This window comes from Symphalangus syndactylus, chromosome 7, assembly GCF_028878055.3.
Source record: "Symphalangus syndactylus isolate Jambi chromosome 7, NHGRI_mSymSyn1-v2.1_pri, whole genome shotgun sequence".
NCBI classification, from domain to species: domain Eukaryota; kingdom Metazoa; phylum Chordata; class Mammalia; order Primates; family Hylobatidae; genus Symphalangus; species Symphalangus syndactylus.
Window position 1 is genome coordinate 14,376,654 of NC_072429.2, and position 27,896 is coordinate 14,404,549.

General features: G+C 50.0%; 1 protein-coding gene across 3 annotated transcripts in view; it reads left to right on the top strand.

The window, feature by feature from the left end:
• The window catches only part of SH3PXD2B (SH3 and PX domains 2B), a 121,622-nt gene extending 98,696 nt beyond the window's left edge, over window positions 1–22,926 (top strand). For all 3 annotated transcript variants that reach the window (XM_063642617.1, XM_063642618.1, XM_055285238.2), the window contains 5 exons: window positions 2,320–2,437; window positions 5,720–5,946; window positions 8,931–8,980; window positions 10,000–10,125; window positions 16,496–22,926. In XM_063642617.1, coding sequence (XP_063498687.1) covers window positions 2,320–2,437; window positions 5,720–5,946; window positions 8,931–8,980; window positions 10,000–10,125; window positions 16,496–18,037 — 2,063 coding nt within the window. In that variant the 3' untranslated portion in view covers window positions 18,038–22,926. The remainder of the gene's footprint in view (window positions 1–2,319; window positions 2,438–5,719; window positions 5,947–8,930; window positions 8,981–9,999; window positions 10,126–16,495) is intronic.
• Window positions 22,927–27,896: the final 4,970 nt, after the last annotated feature.

Sequence of the window (27,896 nt, forward strand, 5' to 3'; positions counted from 1 at the left end):
CCAGGGTAGGGCCAGCTTCAAGCAGAGCTGGATCTGGGGGTTTGAAACTGTCATCAGGACCTGGGACTCTCTCACCACCTCTCTGCTTGTTGGCACCATTCTCTCGTGATGACAGCAGTTCCAAGCACCTTTAAGGGACATCACCAAAGAAAGAGCTTCTCCTTCAACACAAGTCCTAGGATTATTTCCAACTGACCCAGTAGGGTCACTTGCCATCCATAAAACCAGTCACGGTGGCCGGGAGTTGCAACACTTTGGCCAGGCCAGGGTCCCACACCTACTCCTTCCCTCCAGGAGGTGGTGAGCTTGGCCTCACCTAAGCCATGGGGACAAAGGCTGGTAGCACCACCAGAGGAAGGGCAAATGCACGCTAGGGAGGAAGCTCCCACAGGCCTGCAGTCTACAGGGTCTTCCACACTCTGCTGTGTGTGCAATCACTGAGCAATCCTTGGATCCCAGAGAGGGACTCAGGTGATAGAAAATCCATCCATGGCCGGGCACGGTGGCTCACACCTGTAGTCCCAGCACTTTGGGAGGCCGAGGCGGGTGGATCACGAGGTCAGGAGATCGAGACCATCCTGGCTCACGTGGTGAAACCCCATCTCTACTAAAAATACAAAAAATTAGCCAGGCGTGGTGGCAGGGGCCTGTAGTCCCAGCTACTCGGGAGGCTGAGGCAGGAGAATGGCGTGAACCCGGGAGGCGGAGCTTGCAGTGAGTGGAGATCGCGCCACTGCACCCCAGCCTGGGCAACAGAGCAAGACTCCGTCTCAAAAAAAGAAAAAGAAAAAAAAGAAAATCCATCCATGCAACTCAGCTGAATGGTGCAGGGCCCCAGGAGTCCAGGCTCATAGGACTGACTGCACTCATTCTGGGACCCAGGTGGCACCCTTTCCCACCTGGACCAAACAGAACTTCTGTGCACCTGGGATTGGATTTGTCCCTCCACCCCTCCCAGCCCAGCAGCCCAGCCTGCAGCTTCCATGAAGGAGGGAACGGCGGACTGTGCTGAGCACAGGATATGTGCAGCTTGAGTCAGCTCGGCCCCCACCGAGCAGGTCAGCAGGCTAGATCAATAAATAAATAAACGCCTTGTGTGTTTTCCGCCTCGCTCTGCACCAGCTGAGCAGGCCGCGGACGGCATGTGGTATTTTCTCAAAGAGATAGCGACTGCAGCAGCATATTAACCATGACACCAGGCCACAGCTGGCTCAGGCACTCACCAGGGGTGGAAATGTAACCAAAACAGGAGAGCCCTCTCCTCGCTTTGCCGGGCTCCCTTGAGACACACATCCATTTTTCTCCATTTCAGCTGCCAGAGCAGATAACACTGGGGGTGGGAGCTGTTCTAGCTCTGTGGGACACCCTGCCAGAGTGCAACAATGAGCAACCCGCCCTGCCAAGCCCAGGCCCTCCAGGGCTACTGTGGGAGGGACGCAGCTGGGGACAGCTCTCAGGGAGGAGGGTGAGGCCATAAGGATGGTCCCACAGTTTCAGAGGTCGGGGGACCACAGAGAGTGGGGTAGAAGACATCCCAGTCACATGAATGAAAGTTGAAGCTTCGAGCATGGTTGGATTCAAAGACTTGAACATAATTAATAAAAAATGAAGATCAGCTACCAGCAAGGTAATGAAAATCGTGAGCCGTGTCCGCAGTAGTGATTTCAACCTGAAACCGTCCACTGCCAGAGTTCAGCTTCTCCCTGAACTCTCCACCTGCAAGAGCTAGTAAGGAGCCACAGACAGCTTAACCCCCTCCGTGTGAGCAAGGTGGCTCCCACCGGGCCTTCAGGTCTTGCTCGTTTACTGCATATTGACTGATTTGCTAAACATTCCAAGCACCATGCCCAGTGCTGAAGACATAGGAATGAACAAGACAGACAAAGCCCTGCCTTCCTGGAGCTCATATTCCAGCAGAGGAAACAGACACACACTTACAAAACAGAATAAATAAGCCAAATATATGTTGTGTTACAAGGTAATTCCTGGTATGGGTGGGGGACAATAAACCGGGATAAGGGGGATGAGAATGCCATGGATGGAAATACTGTATAAGGTGGTCAGGGAAGGTGAACTCGAAGCACAGATTGAAGCAGGTGAGGCTGAGTGTGTGGCGCTGAGGAGTTTCAGAGGGATCGAGATCTACCCTTTGTCCTGTGTTCTGTTGCTGCTTGCACAGGGCTGTCCAGAGCTAGATCAGGGCCAGGGGGCTGCCCAGAAATCTCTGAAGGAAATCTTCCCTCCGACAGGCAAGGGGATCACGGCATCCCAAGCCTCTTGATGTCGTCTTCTGACCCCAGCGTCCTTTTGTCCCCACAGAGGAGAAGTACACAGTCATCTACCCATACACAGCTCGGGACCAGGATGAAATGAACCTGGAGAGAGGGGCTGTGGTGGAGGTCATCCAGAAAAACCTGGAAGGCTGGTGGAAGATCAGGTACCAGCTGCTGCCTCCCACTGTTGCTGGGTGGGTTTGGGGTCACATGGGCTCTGGCTTCACAGAGGTCAGTAAGTGATTGCATCTGGGTGAAGTTTCGGCCTGAACCATAAAAGGATACTTCTCCTCTGTGTTGTTTGGCCTCCCTCCCTACCCATATCCTTCCTTAAAAGTCCATAATAAGCAAAACTTTCTCCAAACACACTGAACCACAGATAGCAGCAACCCTGTTAAGCAAGGCTGGTTTCCATCTCCAGATGTTTCTCATAATGAGGAGTTGGAGGCCAAAGCTGCCCCATGTGAGTGACAGCCCCCTCCCGCCCCATTCTGAGAACAAGATGGTGCATAAACACTCCTGGACTGTAATTCATCCTAGGCTGATAATCTGCCCTCATCTCTCAAAGTCCAATGGTAAAAGCAGGGCATCTGCATTCCAAACACCTTTCACAGCCCTTTCACCTGTGTGATGAAATCAGCGCCTCACAGGCAGCAGGGTGGCCAGCTCATCCTGCCTTGCCTGGGACTTGCCCAGTTTTAGTAATGAAAGTCCTGGGAACCCCTCCTTGATCACCCCCAATAGGCAGGGTGTGATCCCAGGAAATTAGGGCAAGAGAGGAAGCGGAGGTCCCTGCGATCTAGTGTCTGTGCCGTGATGTGTGGCGGGACATTCGGGCCATTTCCAGGAGGCTGAGCATGTAGCACTGCATTCATTCATTCATTCAACAAACACACACCAAGAATCTCTGTTAGGCCCAGCCCTGTTCTGGGAGCTGAGGAGTCGACAGTGAGCAAGACACAGTAGCTCACACCACCTGGTGCAGAAGACAAACTCATAAACAGTGATAGAGCAGGTGGTTGGCCGTGTTGGAGGGAAGCATGGGGACTTTGGTACACAGAAGAGGGCCTCCTCAGCCTGGGGGTCAGGAAGGCTTCCTGAGGGAGATCTCAGAACTTAAATTTGAAGACAGATAATGATAGTAATAGTGTATTAGTCTATTTTCATGCTGCTGATAAAGATATACACCAGACTGGGAAGAAAAAGAGGTTGAACTGGATTTACAGTTCCACGTGGCCTGGGAGGCCTCAGAATCATGGCAGGAGGTGAAAAGCACTTCTTACGTAGCATCGGCAAGAGAAAATGAGGAAGAAGCAAAAGTGGAAACCCCTGATAAACCCATCAGATCTTGCGAGTCTTATTCACTATCACGAGAACAGCATGGGAAAGACTGGCCCCCATGATTCAGTTACCTCCCCCTGAGTCCCTCCCACAACACGTGGGAATTCTGGGAGATAAAATTCAAGTCGAGATTTCGATGCGGACACAGCCAAACCATATCAAATAGCAAACGTGGGCCTGGCACAGTGGCTCATGCCTGTAATCCCAGTACTTTAGGAGGTAAGGCAGGAGGATCAGTTGAGGCCAGAAATTCAAGACCAGCCCAGGCAACATAGCATGATCCCGTCTCTACATAAAAATCTTTTAAATTACCCAGGCATGGTGATGCATGCCTGTAGTCCCAGCTACCCAGGAGGCTGAGGCAGGAGGATCACTCGAGCCCAAGAGTTTGAGGCTGCGATGAGCTGTGATGGTGCCACTCCGGCCTAGGCAACACAACAAGACCCTGTCTCTAAAATTTAAAGACATTAATTATTTTTAAACTTTTTTAAAAAGGATGACAAACATATATTAAATAGTATGTTATCTTGCTGCATAATAAATTGTCCCAAAACTTAGTGGCTCTGGAATTCAACAGTGGCTTAATTAGACTCAAGGTCTCTCCCGAGGTTATAGTTAGAATGTCAGTAAGGGCTGCAGTCATCTCAAGATTTGATTGACGCTGGAAAGTGAAGTCAGGATTTCAGCCCATTCCCTTCTCACCCCAGAGCCCAGTCAGCACTGCACATCGCCTCTCATCTTATGGCTCTGTGTCCTCAAACAATGAACTGTGTCAAACTGAAGGTGTGGGTTATATACAGCCTGGCACTTTCTAATTAGGATATTCCCTCTCAGAGCGTATTTTAAGATTGATAGACACTAAACTGCAGATTTCTACCTCCTTTTAAATTTGCTTCCAGTCAAGAAAGACCTTTTTTTTTTGCTTTAAAACCCAGTGCTATTTAGTTCTTAAATTAATTCTTGACAAGAGATTCAGCCCTGCCATTGGGTCTGTTCAACTTTCCCCAAAGGTCTGGCCACCTGTTCTGTGGGTGCTGGTAAATGTTTAACAACCAGTTCTCCAAGGAAAATACTCTGAGTTACAGTGTTTGCCAGTTGCCTTGGTGCAAATACTGCCACCGTGGTCGATTTCAAGCTATCAATGTGATGTCACTAAATGTAGAGATTGGGAGACACGTGCCCAACTGGTTGTCACAGCTGGTGTGACTGACTGCAGCACACCCCTGGTCTAGATTGGCCCCTCTGGTCATTGCTATTAAACTGAATTCTGGCTAGGCGTGGTGGCTCATGCCTATAATCCCAACACTTTGGGAGGCCGAGACAGGAAGATCACTTGAGTCTAGGAGCTCAAGACCAGCCTGAGCAACATAGCAACACCCCATCTCTACAAGAAATAATAAATAGCTGGGCATGGTGGTGTGTACCTGTAATTCCAGCTACATAGGAGACTGAGATGGGAGGATCGCTTGAGCCCAGGAGTTCAAGGCAGCAGTGAGCTATGATCGAACCACTGCACTCTGGCCTGGGTGACAGGGAGACCCTATCTCAAAAACTGAATCTCTCCTGCAGAGGATTAAGAGATGATGACACTCATTGAATTCCCTTTTAGGAGGACACTGAGCTGATCTGTCAGGGTCTCAATCACTCTGCAGTTTAGTGATGGCCAGCTGACACTTGGCAAGCCCTGGACCCAGCCCTCAACCTGCTTATCCCATATGAAAGCATGTTTAATCTCTGTGTTAATCAGCATGAACAGAGCTCCATCTGTCTATGCCAGGCTTTGGCCCCAGAGCTGGGACTGCTGGGAAGAGGCAGCAAAGCACGGAGATTCAGAGCCCAGGCTGGTGCCCTGCTAGCTGGGTGGGACGTGGTGGGTGCTGTGAGAGGGGCAAGTAGAGGCCGGGTTGGAAAGGCCTTGAAAATGCCAAGCTGAGGGCTGAGGCATCATCAAGAGGAAATGCACGGTATACCAACCTCTTGCCCTGGGCAGTCACAACCCGTCGTTCCTGCTCCCTGGGACCTGTCATGTGATTCCCAGTAGGAGCAAGGCTTCTTCCCTTGGGCCTGGTGGAGCAGTTTGACAGCATCCTTCCTCCTCCTCACAGGTACCAGGGCAAAGAAGGCTGGGCCCCCGCCTCCTACCTAAAGAAGAACAGTGGGGAGCCCTTGCCCCCGAAGCCAGGCCCTGGCTCGCCCTCGCACCCGGGTGCCCTTGACTTGGATGGTGTTTCCCGGCAGCAGAATGCGGTGGGCAGGGAGAAGGAGCTGCTCAGCAGCCAGAGGGACGGGCGGTTTGAAGGCCGCCCGGTGCCCGACGGTGACGCCAAGCAGAGTGAGTGACACCCACCCAAGCTCCTGACACTCAGGGCCCCCTGTGTGCCAGCTCTGTGCTCAAGGCTTCTCACGTTGTCCCTCATCCTCACAGCAGCCCAGCTGCTCCCTCATCCTCCAGATAAGAAAACAGAGGCCCAGAAACCCTGGGTAACTTGTTCCAGATTATTCAGCCCGTGAATTGCAGAATCTGAGTCAAGAGGCATTGCTGGCCAGGCACAGTGGCTCACACCTGTAATCCCAGCACTTTGGGAGGCCGAGGCGGGTGGATCACCTGAGGTCAGGAGTTCAAGACCAGCCTGGCCAGCATGGTGAAACCCCGTCTCTACTAAAAATAGAAAAATTAGCCAGGCCTGGTGGCAGGTGCCTGTAATCTCAGCTACTTGGGAGTCTGAGATAGGAGAATCACTTGAACCCAGGAGGCAGAGGTTGCAGTGAGCCGAGATCGCGCCATTGCACTGCAGCCTGGGCGACAAGAGCGAAACTCCATTTAAAAAAAAAAAAAAAAAATGAGGGGGGAGGTGTTGCTTTCCGATCCCAGGTTGCATTCTTTCTGCTATCTCACAGCGGTCTCTGGCTACTCTTTTTCAAGCACCTGCTACATGCCAGAAACCTTCTAATTAGTCTAATTGACTCCTCATAACTACCTTTGAGGGAATTATTACTTTTTCTGTTTTACAGATTGGGAGTCTGAAGGGTGAGAGGGTGTGCCCAAGGCCCCCAGCTAGCAGACGGCAGGGGCGGGGACTTGAACCTGGGGAGTGCTGTGCTCTCTACTGCTCCATGTGGCCTTGTTTCTAAGCCAGAGGAAGAAGATGACCCTGTGGGCTTTACTCCAACACAGTGCCTCTCCCATCTTCCTTTTCAAAGCCTCCTTGTGTATATTTTACCATTTAATGTTCCCAACACACCTGAGAGTAGAGTTCATTACTGTTGTCGGCCTGGTCACACTGGCTACCATACTGTGTGTTCATGGGCACACTGGTGTCCAGGACTTACACACAGTGCCCATGATCTTGTCTTGGTCATGCAGGGCAGGTGGACTCTGTCTGTTGAGAAAGGACTTCCAGCTACCCACAGAGATGAGGCCACTGCCCCTGGCACGACTTCTCCAGCTGTTTTTAAGTGGCAGTGAACTTCTTGAGTCCCTCAACCAAGTTCCATACTTTGCACAGCTGCCCTGAGAAGTCACTGATCATGTTTTCTCACATGCTGTGGCAGGGGTTCTGGCCATCCCCAAGTTTGTGTGATTCTAATCTGTCAATCATGGTCAAGAGGATAGATGTATTCCCATTAACTCTAGAGGAGCAAATGAAAATCTGCAACCTCAGTGTCTTTGTTAGTATATAGGTTCAGGCTGGGCACAGTGGCTCACAACTGTAATCCCAGTGCTTTGGGAGGCTGAGGCTGGAGGATCACTTGAGGCCAGGAGTTTGAGACCAGCCTAGGCAACATAGTGAGACCCCCTATCTACAAAAAAAAATTTTTTTTAATTAGCTGGGTGTGGTGGCACGCACCTGTAGTCCCAGCTACTAGGGTGGCTGAGGTGGGAGGATCACTTGAACCCAGGAGATTGAGGCTACAGTGAGCTGTGATTGCTCCACTGCACTCTAGCCTGGGCAACAGAGCGAGACCCTGTCTCTCAAAAATAGATAGATAGATAGATAGATAGATAGATAGATAGATAGATAGATAGATAGATTCAGATGCTAAAACAAAGACACCCCACCACCACCACTGAATATATACATATACACACATCCAATAAACAATCTACATATGTATTTCTTTTTCACAAAACAGTCTGTGTATATGTTCAGGGTTAATATGGCAGCTCTGGGCAATCAAGGGTCTTATTACTCTGCATCTATCTTGTTGCCCTCATCCACCTAGTCCAGAACGGTTCACTATTAGTCCAGCCAATGAAAAGCAGTGCATTGCACTCCAGCCTGGGTGACAAGAGCGAAACTCCATTAAAAAAAAAAGGCATTGCTTTCCTATCCCAGGCTGCATTCTTTCTGCTATCTCACAGTGGTCACACTGGCTACTGTGTGCACAGCTCAGAAGCTGCACACTTTCTACTTTGTCTTACATCCCACTGCCAGAACTGAGTCACATGGCAATACCTGGTTGCAAGGGTGACTGGAAAATGAAGTTTTCATATAGACAGCTAAGTGTCTTGGCCAATACTCTGTTGCTATTTATTCTAACAGAAGACAGGTAAATGGGAATTTAAGGGATTAGCAGTCTCCTCGACACCCCGATGCCAAACTACCCTTCTGTATGGACCCGTGCTGAACCTGGTCAACATTCTGCCTTTAGCCGGGAGCCTTGGACCACTGCAAAGTCCTCATCCTCCTGGCCCTGAAGACCCAGAGCTAGGGCAGCTGCTTCCAGAGTATAAACCCCTGAGTCATCAGCCCAAGTGTGTTTGGTTTGGTGTGTTTGTGTATTGTTGCGTTTGGGTTGTTCTAGAGCACAAAACCAGGTGCAGTTAACGTTCACTGCATGCCTGCCACATGCCAGGAGCTTCACAGATGTTTCCTTTCATCCTCACCCTGCCCTGGGTGACACACATTATGCCAGTTCTACAGATGAGGGACTTGTGGCTCAGAGAATCCAATCATCTGTCCAATGCCAGCAGCTGTGAGCCTCAGAGCTGGATTGGGACCCATCTCTGTGTTATTCTGAAGACTTTGCTTTTTGCCCTTTCTGGAGAATTTCCATGACTTGAGGATCCAGCACCATCCCCTTTCGTTCCTGTGTAGAAAAGATCCAAGAAAAGCTATGTCGAGAGAGTCCTGAGCCAACTATGAGCCACGCGTGAGCAGCTCCTTCCTGCCAGGCTATTCTCGCAGGAAGGGTTGCAGCGGCATGCGCACGCCTGTGTTCAGTCTTCTGCAGGAGAAAATAGGCCCGACCCAGCACCCAGCTCAGGAATCTCATCTGTAGCACACGGTGTAATAAGCTCTCATTTCTCCACAGGATCACCAAAGATGAGGCAGAGACCCCCTCCTCGCCGGGACATGACCATTGTGAGTAGACCCTTGCTACTGGGGAGTGGCCACTGACTTGAGGGCTGTGAGGGGTGTCTATAGCCCCTCACACACCCCTCGCCCTTCCAGAAATGCTCTCTTTCCTGTCCACATGACGGCCTTGTGAAGCAGGCTGTATAAATGCTAGTCCCACTCCCAGGTGGAAAGACCGAGGTGCAGGCAGGTGAAACAGTTTGCTCACGGGGCCAGAGTGCTCCTGTGACAGTTGGGCCTCGGGACCTGCTTTCTGCTCCCTGGGCCCTTCTCTTGGCCTTAGATCAGTCTTCTCAAGTCAAGCGACTTGAGGCCCAAGCTGAGATGAGACACAGATATCATCTGTGGTCCCATTCCGATAGTCTGCGCTCATACTCCATTACGTAAAATTCTCTAGGTACCTTTTTAGCCAGTACTTTGAACAATGGGTTGTTGGGTTTTGGGGTTTTTTTTATTTACTTGCGTTAGTTTTTGAGACGGGGTCTTGCTGTGTTGGGGTTGTATTTTTTAATGTCTGCCATTTACCGAGCACCTGTTGCGCGCCATGCAGTGGGCTGAGTGCCCCACGACATTAACTAACTTAATACTTGAAGCAACCCCACCAGGTAGACACTGTTATGCCCATTCCGCAGGAGAGAAAACTGAGGCTCCAGAAGGGGGTGATTTGCCCAAAGTCACTCCCACCATCAGTGTTTCCAACCCAGATAGATCTACTAACAAACGTAAGCTCCCTCCACAACCCTCACTGCCTCTTATTTCAGAGAATATTGTCTTGCTCCAAATTCTCATGATTGTACCCAAATGTCCCATGTTTCTTCCCATCGCCCTAAAGCTGATGGGCCAGTGAGGTCTCACCGAGGAGTGACAATCTGCGTGGTCCTATTTGTGTTGTCCCTTAGAATCCAACTAGGTCCCCAGCACCCCCTTGAGGGTGATTGCGTGCCCCGGGCCCTTAGTCTTCCTCTGACACAGGGTGGCAGGAGTGCGCTTAGCATTGGGGATAACCCTGTGTGTGATCGTACCAGCCTCGAGGCCTCAACCTGCCGAAGCCGCCCATCCCGCCCCAAGTGGAGGAAGAGTATTACACCATTGCCGAATTCCAGACAACCATCCCAGACGGCATCAGCTTCCAGGCGGGCCTGAAGGTCGAGGTGAGTCACCCTGGTGTTCCTTTGCCTACTTGTGATTCTTGATTCCAGGCATCACCTCCTACTTCTCCCGTCACCTCCTACTTCATTGCGTGGGCGGAGGTGGGGCCGAGATAAACAGCTTTATAGTTCACATACCATTCAGTTTACCAATTTGAAGTGTAAAATTCAGCGGCTTATGATATTCACAGGGTTGCACAACCCTCACCAATATCTAATTCCAGAACAAAAAGAAACTCCTTACCCATCAACAGTCACCCTCCATTTCCCCTCAACCTGCCAGCCCTAGGCAGCCACGAATCCACTTTCTGTCTCCATAGTTGTGCCTGTTTTAGACATTTCATGTAGATGAAATCCCACAATATGTGGTCTTGTGTGACTGGCTGTATGCCTTTCTTTACCACCTCCCACCTCCGTTCTTGCTTCTCCTCTCTCCTTTTCTTCCCACTCCCTCTGTTTCTCTACTTTGTTCCCCGGATTCTCTTCCTGCATTTCTCTTTCCTTTCCTCATGGGGTTAGAGCTTCAAGATATTTCTTTCTCATGTTTCCAAGAAAACCTGTAAGTAAGGGGATGGCAGCTAGGGCCAGGGTTTGGAAACCTTTGGCAAAGATGGTTCTTGAGACACTTTCCAAAGCAGGTGAGCCAATCACAGGTATCACCAAATTCACTCTGTCATGCATAAGAGTTGGTCAGACCCTCCCCACCTCACCTTGGGAGGCCGAGGTTTAATTTATTCATCTCTGCAACAAATAAAATACTCCTGGATCTCCTACTATGGTTGTGTGTGGCAGCTGCTTTTCTAGGCCCTGAAGAGTTGTCGTCACCCTCCTTTTTCCTTTAAAGAACACAGCTCTGGTCCCTGGCACAGAGCACTATCTGATGGCCCAGGGCAGTGCGCACCACTGATCAGTTCACTCCTGCTTACCTCTCTAGGGCCCCTCCCTTCCTTCCTGGCTATTTTCCAGGAAGGACTATAGCCTGCCTGCCTGCCCACCTTCATTCCTTCCTTCCCTCCTTCCTTCCCTTCTTCCTTCCCTTCTTCCTTCCCTCCTTTCCTTCCCTCCCTTCTTCCTTCCTCCTCCCTCCTTCCTTTGTTCTTTCCTTCCCTTCTTCCTTCCCTCCCTCCTTCTTTCCCTCTCTCTCTCCTTCCTCCCTCCTTCCTCCTTCCTCCCTTCCCTCCTTCCTTCCTTCTCTCCCTCCTTCCTTCCTTTCCTCAATCCTCCTTCCTTCCTTTCCTCAATCCTCCTTCCTTCCTTTCTCCCATCCTCCTCCTTCCTTTTCCCATACTCCAGCTTGCCAGCAGCTCCACCAGGCACAACATCTGGCCCAGGCCCTGCTGTGTACTACAGTCAAGAGGCTAGTTCTGCATCCTCTGGCCTCTGCTTCCAGAGGCATTGAAGTGTCTTGATGTCTCACTAGAAGGACAGCCTTTTCTGTTTTCACTTTGCTGTTATCTGAGTCAAGGACTAAAGGAATGAGATTTGGGGAAATTCTGAATTATGTTTTAATCCATTATAGAAAAACCTGCTCCTTCATACTCATTCATTCTATACACATGTATTGAGTGCCTGGTGTATCACAATGTAAGGGTTATCTGAGACATTATCTCCTTTTTTTTTTTTTTTTTGAGACAGAGCCTCGCTCCTCTGTTGCTGCCCAGGCTGGAGTGCAATGGCTCAATCTCAGCTCACTTCAACCTCCACCTCCCAGGTTCAAGCGATTCTCCTGCCTCAGCCTCTCGAGTAGCTGGGATTACAGGCGCCCACCATGATGCCCGGCTAATTTTTGTATTTTTAGTAGAAACAGGGTTTTGCCATGTTGGCCAGGCTGGTCTCGAACTCCTGACCTCAGGTGATCTGCCCACCTCGGCCTCCCAGAGTTCTGGGATTACAGGCGTGAGCCACTGCACCTGGCTAGATGTTGTTTTCTTATGATAGATCCATATGCTCTGTTTTTCTCTTCTCCAGTTTTGCTTCCTGGCTCATTGCAACATAATCTTAGCCTTCAAAATTCATTAATGGAACCACAGCATTCTAGCAGTAGGGCTACCAGAAACACCTTAAGTTACTTGTCTAGGCTATTTATCTTCAGGCTGTGTTATGATGATGATGATATAGGCACCTCTTCTGTGTCAGCAGATACCTTACCTCCTTGATAACTGATCTTCACAGAAGTCCCAAGAGGTCAATACCAGCAGTATGGGATTGGTTGGTTGGTTGGGATTGGTTGGTTGGTTTTTCTTTTTTTTTTTTTTTTTTTTTTCCTATCAGCATGTTTTATAGATGAGACTCAGAGGGGTTAGGTAAATTAATTGCCTCTAGTAACACAGCTAGTAAGCAATGGAGTTAGGATTTGAAACCAGGTCTGTCTGGTTTTAAAGCCCATGCTCTTTTCTTTCCCCTCATTCTTGTGATTTTTGTGTTGCTGTTGTTGTTGTTTTGTTGATGGAGTCTTGCTCTGTTTCCCAGTCTGGAGTGCAATGGTGTCATCTTCACTCACTGCAACCTCTGCCTCCCAGGTTCAGATGATTCTCTTGCCTCAGCCTCCCAAGTAGCTGGGATTACAGGCACCCGCCATCATGCCCAGCTAATTTTTTTTTGTATTTTTAGTAGAGACAAGGTTTCGCCATGTTGGCCAGGCTAGTCTCAAACTCCTGACCTCAAGTGATCCGCCCACCTAAGCCTCCCAAAGTGCTGGGATTACAGGCATGAGCCACCGCACCCGGTTTCTGATCTTGCATTTGCTTTTATTCATAGTAGCTCTTGGCTTCCCTCTAGTAAACGAAAACGCCCGTTCATCATGGTTCAGAACATACGTGTTTCAAAGCTTCTACCACAATACTTTGCAAGGAGTGTAACCTTGACAAATCTTACTGATACATCTAATATTGATTACCCTATTTTCAGTTCCTCACATACAGACTTAAGTATTAGTGTTGAATTCATGGATGTGCTGACAATGACTTGTATGCCCAGTGTGGCCTGTAGTGTTTACCAGAGCTATCAAGTGTTGATAAGATGCCGGTCATCCTCACATAAAGAGCTTACATTTATCAGTGGCCTTTCCTGGAGATTCCAGTGGGACTCATTAAGTGCTGCCGGTCAAGTGCATCCCTCTGGCTCAGTGACCTCCACTCTAATTTAATCACAGGAGCATTTACCAAGTGCACAGCATTTATCAAGTGCTGTTGTATGCATTAGCTCTTGTGGCTCCAAAAATTCTACAAGTGGGTGTTAAATTGTTTTTATCATTTTCCTTCTGTGATGTGGAATCTGAGGCACGTGGCTTGCCCCAGGCCACTCAGGCAGTAAGTGGCAGAGCCAAGACTAGAACCCAGGACTACAGGCCCAGGAGCCCAGCATTTGCGTCCTGGCGCCGATTCTGTGGCTGCCATCCCTCTCCCAGAAGGACCACAAAGTGCCCGCAGCCATCTTTGCTCCTTCTGCAGTTTCTCACCCCGGACACAGCCCTTCTTCAAGCAGCGTCTTTTTTTTTTTTTTTTTTTTTGAGACAGTCTTGCTCTGTTACCCAGGCTGGAGTGCAGTGGCACTATCTCGGCTCACTGCAACTTCTGCCTCCCAGGTTCAAGCGTTTCTCCTGCCTCAGCCTCCCGAGTAGCTGGGATTACAGGCATCTGCCACCACACCTGGCTAATTTTTCGTATTTTTAGTAGACGTAGGGTTTCACCATGTTGGCCAGGCTGGTCTCGAACTCCTGACCTCAGGTGATCCACCCGCCTTGGCCTCTCAAAGTGCTGGGATTACAAATGTGAGCCACTGCGCCCGGCCAGGGGTCTCTTTTCTGAGAGGCAAGATTAGGTGACTCTGAAGCCCACCTCCCTGCCTTTGACTCTCTCCGATCGACGGGCTTTCTACAGGACCTGCTGCGTGTTCCTCAGCTCTCCTGAGGCTCCGTTCTGCATGTGTAAAATGAGGTGACAGTTCCCAACTCACAGGGTGTCATGAGCGTTCATCAGATCTTCCAAGTCCAGAGAGAGCCTACCAGGGAATTGCAGTGTATGTCTGTGATGGCTGCCATAACAAAATACCAGACTGGGTGGTTTAAACAACTGCAGTTTATTGTCTCACAGTTTGGGAAGCCAGAAGTTCAAGATCAAGGTGTCAGCAGGTTTGGTTTCTCCTGTGTCCTCTCTCCCTGGCTTCCGTATGGACACCTTCTCGCTGTTTCTCACGTGGTCATCCCTCCGTCCCTGTGTGTTTTCTAATCTCCTCTTCTTACTTGGACATCAGTCATATTGAACTAGGGCCCATGTATTAGGCCATTCCTGCATTGCTATAAAGAAATAGCTGGCCAGGCACGGTGACTCATGCCTGTAATCCCAGCACTTTGGGAGGCCGAGGAGGGCAGATCACGAGGTCAGGAGATCGAGACCATCCTGGCTGACACGGTGAAACCCCATCTCTACTAAAAATACAAAAAAAAAAAAAATTAGTGCAAAAAAAAATTAATAAAAAAAGAAAAAGAAAAAAAAAATTAGCCGGGCATGGTGGCAGGCGCCTGTAGTCCCAGCTACTTGGGAGGCTGAGGCAAGAGAATGGCGTGAACCCAGGAGGTGGGGCTGTCAGTGAGCCAAGACAGTGCCACTGCACTCCAGCCTGGGTGACAGAGCGAGACTCCGTCTCAAAAAAAAAAAAAAGAAAAAGAAATACCTGAGACTGGGTAATTTATAAAGAAAAGAGGTTTACTTGACTCATAGTTGGGCGTGCTGTACAGAAAGCATGGTGCCAGCATCTGCTTGCCTTCTGGGGAGGCTCAGGGTTACCCATGGCCGAAGGCAAAGCAGGAGTAGGCACATCACATAGCAAGGGCAGGAGCAAGAGAGAGTGGCGAGGAGACACCACACACTTTTAAACAACCAGATCTCATGGGAACTCATAACCATGGGAAGGACACCAAGCCATTCATGAGGGATCTGCCCCCGTAACCCAAACACCTCCCACCAGGCCTCACCTCCATCATTGGGGATCACATTTCAACATGAGACTTGGGTGGGGACATACATCCAAACTCAGCCCACCTTAATGTCCCATCTTAACCTTAACCACCTCTTTAAAGGCCCTATTTCCAAGTACAGTCACATTAGGAGGTATTGGGGGTTAGGGCTTCAACATACGAATTTGTATAGGGGGACACAATTCAGCCCATGATAGCAAGCACACCTTTCACCTGTGTGAATTCAGCCACGCAGTGCTGGACAAAAAAGAGACAGAGAACAAGATCTTAAACAACATGGGTGATCCCACCCACCATTCCATCCAACAGGCGTGTATCCCACAGGGAAGTAGGGAGAAGACGAAAATCTACTCCACCAGCTCCAGGTCCCCTGTATATAAACACGAGCATCTCTTTGAGCCGAGTGTGATTCCTGTGTTCAAGATAGGTATTTTTCAGGCCAGGCACAGTGGCTCACACCTGTAATCCCAGCACTTTGGGAGGCCGAGGCAGGCAGATCACTTGAGGCCAGGAGTTTGAGACCAGCCTGGCCAACATGGTAAAACCCCATCTCTACTAAAAATACAAAAATTAGCCAGGTGTGGTTGTAATCCCAGCTACTTGGGAGACTAAGGCATGAGAATTGCATGAACCTGGGAGGCCGAGGTTGCAGTGAGCCGAGATCATGCCACTGCACTTCAGCCTGGGTGACAGAGCAAGACTGTCTCAAAAAAAAGGTAGGTATCTTTCATATGTTGTGGCCTCTATAAATACCAGATAACTTCTTCATCCGATGCTCAGCCAAAGAAGCCAGGATCAAGGGTAGCTTTGACTTCTGCCTTGTCTTTAGAATTACAGCAGACGCTGCCAGTGCCTCTGATCCACCTGAATTCACCTGCGCCTACACACAGGTCCCTGCAAGCCGACAGCTTCCCAGAAGGGGAGAGGAGTTAATACCCTGGGTAGGGAGGGGCTGGGAGTCAATAGATAAATGCATGCATCCCCAGAGGGACCCGTTCTGAGGCACTGTCTTTGTGGTCTCTCAGAGGGTCCCTGGCAGATCAAGCCCCATGGCCCCGAGCAATAACTTGCTCATAATTGGCCTCTCCCTTTCCCTTCTTTCTCTCTACTTCCTTACTTGTATTTCCTAGGACCAACTCTCAAATTGAGTACCTATACCCAAGGCCACATCTCATGGACTGCTTTAGGGGGAATCCAGTCCGGCAAGAATCTCCTCCCATGTGAGATATTCCCAGAACATGGTCACATCTCCATTGGTCCCTGTAGACCCTGTCAGAGGAGCTGCTGAGCACACAGTGACAGCTTCTAGAGCTCCAGTTGCACATGGCTTCTGCCAAACCGTTCCATCTGCTGTCCCTGGCATCGTACCCAAGTGCCTTTCTCTGTCCTCCCTTGCAGGTGATCGAGAAAAACTTGAGTGGCTGGTGGTACATTCAGATTGAAGATAAGGAAGGGTGGGCCCCGGCAACCTTCATTGACAAGTACAAGAAGACCAGCAACGCGTCGAGACCCAACTTTCTGGCTCCCCTGCCCCACGAGGTGACCCAGCTCCGGCTGGGGGAAGCAGCAGCGCCGGAGAACAACACGGGCAGCGAAGCCACGGGCCCCTCCCGGCCCCTGCCTGATGCACCGCATGGTGCCATGGACTCGGGGTTGCCATGGTCTAAAGACTGGAAGGGTAGTAAGGATGTCCTGAGGAAGGCATCTTCAGACATGTCTGCGTCAGCAGGCTACGAGGAGATCTCAGACCCCGACGTGGAGGAGAAGCCCAGCCTCCCTCCGCGGAAAGAATCCATCATCAAGTCGGAGGGGGAGCTGCTGGAGCGGGAGCGGCAGAGGACGGAGCAGCTCCGGGGCCCCGCCCCCAAGCCTCCGGGCATGATTTTGCCGATGATGCCAGCCAAACACACCCCACCAGCCCGGGACAGCAGGAGGCCAGAGCCCAAACCTGACAAAAGCAAACTGTTCCAGCTGAAAAATGACATGGGGCTGGAATGTGGCCACAAGGTCTTGGCCAAGGAAGTGAAGAAGCCCAACCTCCGGCCCATCTCCAAATCCAAAACTGACCTGCCGGAGGAGAAGCCAGATGCCACTCCCCAGAATCCCTTCTTGAAGTCCAGACCTCAGGTTAGGCCAAAACCAGCTCCTTCCCCCAAAACGGAGCCACCTCAGGGTGAAGACCAAGTCGACATCTGCAACCTCAGGAGTAAGCTCAGGCCTGCCAAGCCCCAAGACAAGTCCTTGTTGGATGGGGAGGGCCCCCAGGCTGTAGGGGGCCAAGACGTGGCCTTCAGCCGAAGCTTCCTCCCAGGAGAGGGGCCTGGCCGCGCCCAGGACAGGACGGGCAAACAGGATGGTCTCAGCCCGAAAGAGATTTCCTGCAGAGCCCCTCCGAGGCCAGCCAAGACCACAGATCCTGTGTCTAAGAGCGTGCCTGTTCCTCTCCAAGAGGCTCCCCAGCAGAGACCTGTGGTCCCACCCCGGAGACCACCTCCCCCAAAGAAAACCTCCTCGTCATCCAGGCCCCTCCCAGAGGTCAGAGGTCCACAGTGTGAAGGCCACGAAAGCAGGGCAGCTCCCACCCCAGCTCGTGCTCTCCTCGTCCCTCCAAAAGCCAAACCTTTTCTCTCCAACTCTTTGGGGGGCCAGGATGACACACAAGGCAAAGGCAGCCTGGGGCCACGGGGGACCGGCAAGATTGGAGAAAACAGGGAGAAAGCAGCTGCAGCCTCTGTCCCCAATGCCGACGGCCTGAAGGACTCTTTGTATGTGGCCGTGGCCGACTTTGAAGGAGACAAAGACACCAGCAGCTTCCAGGAGGGGACAGTGTTTGAAGTCCGGGAGAAGAACAGCAGTGGCTGGTGGTTCTGCCAGGTCCTGAGCGGAGCCCCTTCCTGGGAAGGGTGGATTCCTTCCAACTATCTCAGAAAGAAGCCATAGCCGAGACTCCCTTTCTGCCTAGAGGGCCCGCTGGTCCTTGCTGGCTTTACCCACGTATTTAATACGCCTCTTAATTTATCATTCTCCACACAGCTTCCAAGGCAGACAGACTCTGGGGTACTGTGACTTCTTGCCTCCCATGGGTGGAGAGTGAGTTTTGGACACCTCGGGCGCCCCTGGGCCTGATCCCTCCTATCACAGCAGCACTGGAGGCTCAGAACCCACAGCCTTTGTTTTCTGTCCATGTCAGCATCCCTGCCTTAAGAGAACTCCTCCTGGCCAATGGCATTGCCACCCAGCAGTGGGACCAGGACTCTCCAAGGCCTCCAGGACTGGATCCCATCGCCTGGAGAAACTCCAGGAAGGGTCTCTCATGGCTTGGACATGGCACAGTAAGGGGCAGCCCACCCAGTCCATGACGACTTTTGCTCCAACTTCTTCATGTTTCTAAAAGCCCACTGGCTTTATTCACTCCTCCTAAATTGCCTGGTACCAGAAGGAACTTCATCCTAAAGAAATGCATTCCATTGCCAGTCCCAGGGAAAGTGTCCCCTTCCCCAAAGCCTCAGGCCCGTGGGCCTCTGAGGTTCCACTGTATGCGGCTCCCCCAGGAGTGGGCCTGGAGGTGCGCTCGGCCGCCCTGCCTCCCACCTTCTATCTTGGGACCACGGTCAGCCCTGAAGGGTGGCTCCAGCCCCGCGTATGCTGCACTTTCCTGCTGCAGGCTCCGGTCCCTCCAGGGCTTTTCAATGAGAATTCCCACCCCAACTTGGAGCATTTCATGTTTGCCTACCTAAAGCAAGAATCTCAAAGTTTGTTTGAATAAGAGGCCCATTCACAAGTTGTGCCCTTGTGAGCACCCCTTTGCTGAGTGCCTCCTGGGTGCCAAACACTGTACTTGGCACTTTGCATTCATGCTTTGACCCTCCCAACCTCCCTTCATAGATGAGGAAACTCAGGCTCCATGTGCCCAAGGACACACCAGCCAGGAAGAAGAGGGAAGAGGATTTGAGTCCAGGTCTGCCTGACTTCAGTGCCTGTGCCCTCCCCTCTGTAAAAGACAAACCAGGCAGGGAAGAGATAGAAGCTGGCTAAGTGGTGGCCAAGTGGCTTCACTGTGATGGGGGTGAGGGGACATTTGTGGCTGCTCCCACACCTACCATCCCTTCAGCCCACAGCAGCTTATACCAAAGGCTGCCCTGGACTCAACAGCTGCGTTTCCATGACAGGAGAATGCCAGGGTCCCGGTGGTTGGCACAGAGCCCTGTTCCCTGCTTCTAAGCTGTTGCCCCTGGGGAATAGAGCTTACGGAGCAACGGGAGCAGAGGTGGCCTCCGGGCCAGCCTGGAGGGGCTAAGCATAGCATGCAGTGGTCCCACAGGGAGGCAGGTAACCAAGGGCCAGGCAGAGCTGCTTCCTATGCCTCTCCGGCATTTGTAATATTTTTTTCTTTTTTCACACACCACCAAATCTGTTTTCTCCCTGGAAGAAACCCAGGGCAGATGTGGTCATCTGTCAAACTGAGGCCTGGAGAGGCATGACTAAGTCACTGCAGAAGCAAAGTCAGGACCTAGCATTTCTAGCTGCCAGCCCATAGTCAGAGAACAGAGCAGAACCCCTTCCCATTCTACCCGACCGAGGCAGCCCTGCCCTGCCCTGCCCTACCCCATCCCGCCCTGCCCTGCCCTGCCCTGCCCCTCCCCACCCTGCCCTGCCTCAGAGATCTCCAGTTCACAATGTTCATCAGCCGAGATACTTTTGGACCCACAAAGCCAGTTTTTTGGGGGGATGCTCAGTGTCTACCTGCAGTGCCAAAGTTTTGCTTGAACAGCCCTCTTCTACCCCGCCTCCCAGCTCCACCCCTTATCATGCGGGAGCTGGCTGCTTCTGCATGAGGAGGAGCTTCCTCTGATCACCTGTAGCATCTTTAGTCCCTTCCTCCAGTCGGCCTGCAAATCCCATTCCCCAGAGAGGCTTGGGCAGGGCCCACTTGCCACTTGGTCCTGTGCCCAGAGCCTTGGGGGCAGATGGCAGCCAGGGGAAGAAGGGAGGTGGGGAAGGGCCACCACCACTTGAAGGTCCCCTCCCTTGAGAGGAGGCCCCATGGCAGTTTTCCTGGGTTCTTGATCCACTTTGGTTTAAACAACTTTTGTGAAGCTATGTGAGATTTGACTACATTTCAAAAGAGAAAACTCGCATTTTTTTTTATTTGCTCTCTGGCTTTCAGGGACATTTTCAGATATTTTGTGAGTGTCTACTCTGTGCTAGGTGCTGAGTAGACCGGGATGTGTGTGGCTCCATCCCTGGCTGGAAGAGCTTTGAGTCCTGTCTGCTGACTTCACTGAAGGAGTTTCTCTCTTACTTCATTCCTTCCTCCCAGGGGTCAGCTGAGTAGGAACAGACTTACCCTGCCTTCCTCTAGGCAGGAAGTATTCCTGCAAATGAAAGAATCTGCCATTCTCTTTTGCTATGATGGTAATTATTATTCTGACATGACCTGCAGGTACCGAAGCCACATTCCTTTCTGTTCACTATTCTCTCTTCAGGTCATATCTATGGCCTGAGGACATCTGTATCCAGCTCCTTTTCCTACAATGGTAGACACTTCCCCAGGCAGTGGGTGGGTCGGGGTGGCCAGTCACTCTCCTAGCTGTCCTTGCCTGGGGACTTAGATTTACCCCATCCAGGACTGTGGTCGCTATTCTGTGAGCAATTGATGGCATATATGCAGAACTCCCCTGGAGGCATGGCTCTAGAAAGTGTCCAGGCCCATCGTGACAACTGTGCCAAGCACCGGGCAGGTGACCAGTGCCTAAACACACTCCCTCCTTTAATCCTTACGGCAAGCCTGTGAGGGGAACAGGACCAGCCCTGATCTATAGTGAGAAAATTAAGGTTCAGAGGGAGAAGGTCTAAATAGTGGCCAAGCTGGGCCTCAGATCTCGAGTTTCGGTTTGTTTGGTTTTTTTGTTGTTGTTGTGTTTTCCCTCTTGCCCATGACTTTTTCTCTGCCATTAGCAGGGAAGTGTGCGGAGGGCTTCCAGGGAATCAAGTGACCCTCGCTCTGAATTTCGGTGTCTCTTCCCTCCACCCCTTGGTCACACATTTCAGTAGGTCACAGGCCAAATGGCAGCCCAAAAGGTGGGCAGAGATTTTTTTTTCTTCCCGTCACCCCTGCTTGTTAACACAATTGTGATGACTACTTTACCTTACATCCCAGGGCAAATGGACAGCTTGTGGTACCTCCAAAAATTTGGAAAATCTGAGTCTAAGACCACCTCTTGATAAAAGAGGCCTTTGCTCACATTTTTTGCTCAGAATCTTTCTTTGCCGTTGGTTGGGTGTATGTCGTCCCAGCTGAGACTTCGGGAGAGCTGAGCTCCAGCTTAAACCACTTTCAATGGCTCTTCCCTACCGGGGGATTGCTGGAGCCCATGCCAGGTTATGGGAGTCATTTTAAACATCTGCCACGAGGCCACGCCATAGAATCAATTTCCAAGGCAATGTTCTTGGCCCTAAAATGTTTGCGCCCACTGAGGATTTCATTACCACGTAGACAATGGGGGAACATATGCCACATTAAAGAGCAAGTGCTGAGTATGCCAGGACTTGAGAAGGACCTTAGGCTGAGGAGTGGACAGTCTGGTATTTATTTCGCCTCTCCCAAGTACCCAGCACAGAGTGGGAAAAAGAAGAAACTGCTCCTACCTTCCAGTAGCTGGCAACTTGACATCAAGAAAAAAACATTCGTAGCTGGGCCCCCATCCTTTCATCGTGCCCAAGTCTTACATGTTGGGTTAAGCTGCCCCCTTGGAGGCCATACCCTTCTCTTTGGACTGTGACAGTGGACACCTAACAGCCTGAGCCATGTGTGGCTGTCTTATCCCCCAAGCGTTGTCCAGGCCCGTTCTGCAGGGCTGTTGTATAGACTGCAGACACCCATACCTCACCACAGACCAAAGATGACCTCGTGTCAGACTGTGGGCTGATGAGAGGTAGAGCAGCACACATCGAGGCCTGAGGGTGCAGGGCGCCCTCCCTTGGCCTGGAGGAATTGCTCCTAACTAGAATAAGTTTCCACGAGGGTCCCAGGCAGAGCTGCAGAGCTAGAACCGGAGGCTCCACAGTTCTTGCCTGCTCATGGACCTCCTTCAGAGCACCTTTCTACAGGCTGGACTGCCCAGCTCCGTGGGGTGGCATCTGGTTTCTGGTGCTATTCTGCCAAGTTCTCGAGCTCCTCCTCATGTTTCAACATTCCATCTTCCCGTTTCTATCCTCGACTCCAAAGTAAGCCTTCTTAGCTCCAATCAGGGATGAGGGGCTCAACCTCTTCTGTCCTCAAACACAGTGCCACAGCGGTAGCCTTCACTTTCAGATGTCCTATTCATGTAAAAAAGAAGGTGCCCCACCAGGCTTACATCAGCAATAAGCAATACTAATACAACGATGGTGTCCACATTTTACCCAAGTGTGTGCCCATGTATGCCTTTGTGCCCGTGTAATTATTGTTAGCGCCCCTTACACTTAGAGGGGTGATGATAAACTGTGGCTACCTTGACTACAACCCACATTTCCTGCTTTGGGGAGCTTCCAAGTAACAGGCCATTTCTTACCTCCCTCCAGGAACAGTGGGGACTGCCCACCACCTCGTGTCTGCTCACAGGATGACGCTGGACATCCCCACGCTTACTCTACCCTCTTGGCAAATTGGCATTCCGGTGGTGGTTTTTGTTTCCTTTAACACATTAAATAAACGAGTATATAGGATGTGAGGGGAGGGGTGAGAACAACTAGCTGTAGCATGTATAGGCTATATACTTTACCATTAGACTTTTTTCCTTCTTTTTTTTTTAATAAAGTGCTTGACTGGTTTCAAGCTTCATCGTGAAGATGCAGTGTCTATGGATTTTATTTGGCAGGAGAAAGGGTACATAGCTTTGTGGCCTGGGATCTTCGGGATCAAAGAACAGAAACCTATGCCAGCTGTGTTTGGGCACTGCTGAGAAATAGGGGTGATGCCTCTCTGAGCCATAGTGCACCTTCATTCTCTTAACTACAATGTCCACAGACCAAGGGAAAGCTTTCTTTATGTCCAAAGAATGGTGAACCTCTTGCCGGCATTGCCTCCTGATGGTCAAGAGTGTGCTACGGAGGTCCAGGCGCAGTGCCTCATGCCTGTAATCCCAGCACTTTGGGAGGCTGAGGCGGGCAGATCACCTGAGGCCAGGAGTTCGGGACCAGCCTGGCCAATGTGGCGAAACCCCATCTCTAGTAAAAAAAAAAAAAAATTAGCCAGGTGTGGTGTTGGTCGCCTGTAACCCCAGCTACTTGGGAGGCTGAGGCAGGAGAATTGTTTGAACCCAGGAAGCGGAGGTTGCAGTGAGTCGAGATCACACCACTGCACTCCAGCCTGGGCAACAGAGCGAGACTCGGTCTCAAAAAAAAAAAAAAAAAAAAACTGCAGTGGGGGTTGGGGGTGGGAAATGCAGCCACATTTGGCCCGCAGGGACTGCCCAAGCCATCTGCTCCTGGGAGGTGGAGCGCACTGCCTAATTTTTTACTGCTTTCCCAAAGGCAGTGCCCAAGCAAAATCAACCCCAGTGTGGAGCCCCTTGTTCCCAGGTGACTAACAGGACATCACCACCCTGCCTTCCTAAGGAGAGAAGAAAACCAGCAGAGTCCCCGAACAAAAGAACTTGGAGGGAAGGGATTTACATGAAATATTCAACCTTCCTTGGAGGAAACAATATAATGACCTTCTTGCAGACCTTGCTTAGGAATAATGGTCATTAATATATTAATCTGTGTACCTATTAGAAGGAAAAAAACAGGGTGTGGTGGCTCACACCTGTAATCCCAGCACTTTGGGAGGCCAAGGCAGGAGGATCTGTTGAACCCAAGAGTTTGAGACCAGCCTGGGCAACATAGCAAGACCTTTCCTCTACTCAAAGTTAAAAAAAAAAAAATAGGTGTGGTGATGCACACCTACAGTCCCAGCTACTTGGGAGGCTGAAGTGGAAGGATTGCTTGAGCCTGGGAGTTTAAGGCTGCAGTGAGCTGTGATCGCACCACTGTGCTCCAGCCTGGAGGACAGAGCGAGACTGTCGCAAAAAAAAAAAAAAAAAAAACAGAAAGGAAAAAGTCATGCGGTGTTCTGGGCCCCCATAGGAGCAGGTTCACCCAACTTCTTGCAAACCAAGAGTGCTTGATCATAACAGGACTGGCAATGGTATGGGCTTCCCGGCTGGGGTTGGAGGGGCATCTGCCTCATGGGATGGGATGAAAATGGGACTATGATCAGGAACCAAACCTGGCTTTCTCTTTGCGGGCTACTTGCCCTCTCTACATTTCTGCCCCATGACCTTCCTTCAGGTCTTACCTAGAAGTCTAACACTCACCATTCCCCATCACACTGTTTTTGTTTTGTTCTGTTTTTTGAGACGGAGTTTCACTCTTGTCACCCAGACTGGAGTGCAATGGCACAATCTTGGCTCACTGCAACCTCTGCCTCCCAGTCTCAAGCGATTATTGTATCTCAGCCTCCCGAGTAGCTGGGATTACAGGCATGTACTGCCAGCTAACTTTTGCATTTTTAGTGGAGACAGGGTTTCACCATGTTGGCCAGGCTGGTCTTGAACTCCTGACCTCAGGTGATCCACCCACCTTGGCCTCCCAAAGTGCTGGGATTACAGGCATGAGCCACCGTGCCCAGCCCCATCATACTGTTTTAACCACGCCAAACATGATCCAACTGTCTCACCCTCTCATACCTGCAAACACTTCCTCCTCTAAGGTGAGTTTCTGAATCCAAGATTCCCATCATGGGGACATACTTCTCCAAGTCCCTGGTCTTCAATGTCCATTCCTTCTCTCATTCAGTATCATTTGGGCCACGTGGGATTCTTCAGCGCCTTGTAACTCACGCTTCCTAATCAATGGCTCTCAAATTTTAATGACCTTAATGATTCACAAGGGAGCTTGTTGAAAGATTCCTCAGCTTCACTTCCTCAAAGTCAAACTCAGCAGGAATCAGCATCCTGAAAATCCATTCTGAGGAAATAATCTGCATGCTCCATCCTGAGAAATGGCCGGGCTTTGCACCTTACCTGGTATAGTCTACGTGTTCAAAAATGATATTCTGTGCTATTATTATTATTACTGAGACGGAGTCTTACTCTGTTGCCCAGGCTGAAGGGCAGTAGTGAGATCTCGGCTCACTGCAACCTCCGCCTCCCAGGTTCAAGCAATTCTCCTGCCCCACCCTCCCGAATAGCTGGGACTACAAGTGCGTGCCATCATGCCTTGCTATTTTTTTTTTTTTTTTTTTTTTTTTTTTTTTTTTGTATTTTTAGCAGAGACGGGGTTTCACCATGTTGGCTAGGATGGTCTCGATCTCCTGACCTCATGATTTGCCCACTTTGGCCTCCCAAAGTGCTGGGATTACAGGCGTAAGCCACTGCGCCCAGCCTCTGTGCTATTATTATCAACTGGTCATCATTACTTTAAGCATGTACTGATTTCCAGAACCGTAAGGCATTTTTGTATACACTGTTTCTTTTTTTTTTTTTTTTTGAGACAGGATCTCTCTCTGTTGCCCAGGCTGGAGTGCAGTGGTGAGACCTCAGCTCACTGCAACCTCCGCCTCCTAAGTTCAAGCGATTCTCCTGCCTCAGCCCCCCAAGTAGTTGGGATTACAGGCGTGTGGCACCATGCCCAGCTAATTTTTGTATTTTTAGTAGATTCAGGGTTTCACCGTGTTAGCCAGGTTGGTCTCGAACTCCTGACCTCAAGTGATCCACCTGCCTCAGCCTCCAAAAGTGCTGGGATTACACGCGTGAGCCACTGTGCCCGGCCATATATACACTGTTTTATTCCATCCTCAAAATGCAAAATGTGAGGTAGAGATCTACGTTTTATATACGAAGGCACTACATTTCGAAAGATGAAGGTGCTGGACACAAGCTCACAGAGCTAGTGTTTGGTGTATCTGGTCCTAAAGCTGGCCCTTTCATGGCATGCTATGTCACCTCCCCAATGTTAATCAAAACGCATATTTCATCCTGATAAAACTATTCCCTGGGATTCCAAATCTTAAGAAATATTTCCTCTTCCCCAAACCTAGCTCTGTAATTAAGAAACAGGATCTTTTTTTTTTTTTCGAGACAGGCTCTCTCTCTGTTGCCCAGGCTGGAGTGCAGTGGTGAGACCTCAGCTCACTGCAACCTCCACCTTCCGAGTTCAAGTGATTCTCCTGCCTCAACCTCCCAAGTAGCTGGGATTACAGGCGTGGGCCACCATGCCCAGCTAATTTTTGTATTTTTAGTAGAGACAGGGTTTCACCCTGTTGGCCAAGCTGGTCACGAACTCTGGTCCTCAAGTGATCCACCCACCTTGGCCTCCCAAAGTGCTGGGATTGCAGTGGGTGCAGCCACTGCACCCAGCCAGGACCTAACTTTTACTGAGTACATGCTATTAGTTGAGAAGTTTATAGATGTTATCTCTTTTAATCTTCACTACAGTTCTTACAGATAGGAAATATTATATCCATTTTATGGGTGAGGAAATTAACAGTCTGAGAGATTAATTTACCCATGGCCACAGCTAGTAAGAAGATGAACTTGGGCATCTGAGCCCCTTACCATAACGGTTACCAAATCTATAATCTTCCCACTTAGCATTTCCCAAAGTATTTTTCAGAACAAACGTCTATAGGAATTTGGAAATAAGTGTTCTGCAGATACATTAGTTAGAGAACTGCTGTTTAAATAAAGTCTATTACAGGACTTCTTATGTAAGCATAATCAGCCTTTTACATAATAGTGTGCAATGTGAATGTCTGAGAGGGGGCTTATTTATATTGGGTTTCTCAAATGTATTTGACTGTGATACCATTCACAGAGCATCTATCAGGAGCGACGTTTCATGTAATAAACTCTGGAAAATGTCCAATTTTAAATTTCAGCTCTGCCTTGCATTCTATCTGAACCATAACACCTGTCTAACCTTAGCCACTTCCTTCACCCAAATTCTGTTTGTAACTCACTGCAACAGAGAGCTGCTCACTGACTTCAAGGTTTCCTACTTGCTATTGCTCTACCTTGGAGTTGCCTATAAGGATTTTCCCATACAAATTGAGCATCCCAAAATATAAAAACCCAAAATTGAAATACTCCAAAATCTGAAGCAATGGCATGACGTTCAAAGGAAATGCTCAATGAAGCATCCAGATTACAGATTTTTTTGATTAGGCGCGCTCAACCGGTGTGTATTCTGCAAGTATTCCAAAATCTGAAAAAAAAATTGATACCCAGAACACTTCTGGTCCTAAGCATTTTGGATAAGGGATACTCAACCTGCAGTGAGATTGCCACATATAAGAAACTTCAGAAAACAGCCACCAGGCAGGGAACTTTTCTATCTCCTAAACACGTTTTCCTTTAGCGACTTGTAAATTAATGGCAGTGTACAGAACATACATATTTTATTAATCAAGCCCAGGTTCATCTCCTCTTAAGATCCAGGAGGCCCAGATCCTACAATAAACTCTGTCCTCATTCCCTTTCAGCTGCGTGAAACTTGGCCTCCAATGCTTCTACAGTATAGTACAGAATAGTGAACTTCAGTTTTCATTGCATACCCCTCAATAAAAATGTTAATATGTGGCCAGGCACAGTGGCTCATGCCTGTAATCCCAGCACTTTGGGAGGCCGAGGTGATTGGATCACTTGAGGTGAGAAGTTCGTGACTAGCCTGGCCAACATGGTGAAACCTCATCTCTACTAAAAATACAAAAAAACTTAGCTGGGCTTGGTGGCACGTGCCTGTAGTCCCAGCTACTCAGGAAGCTGAGTCAGGAAAA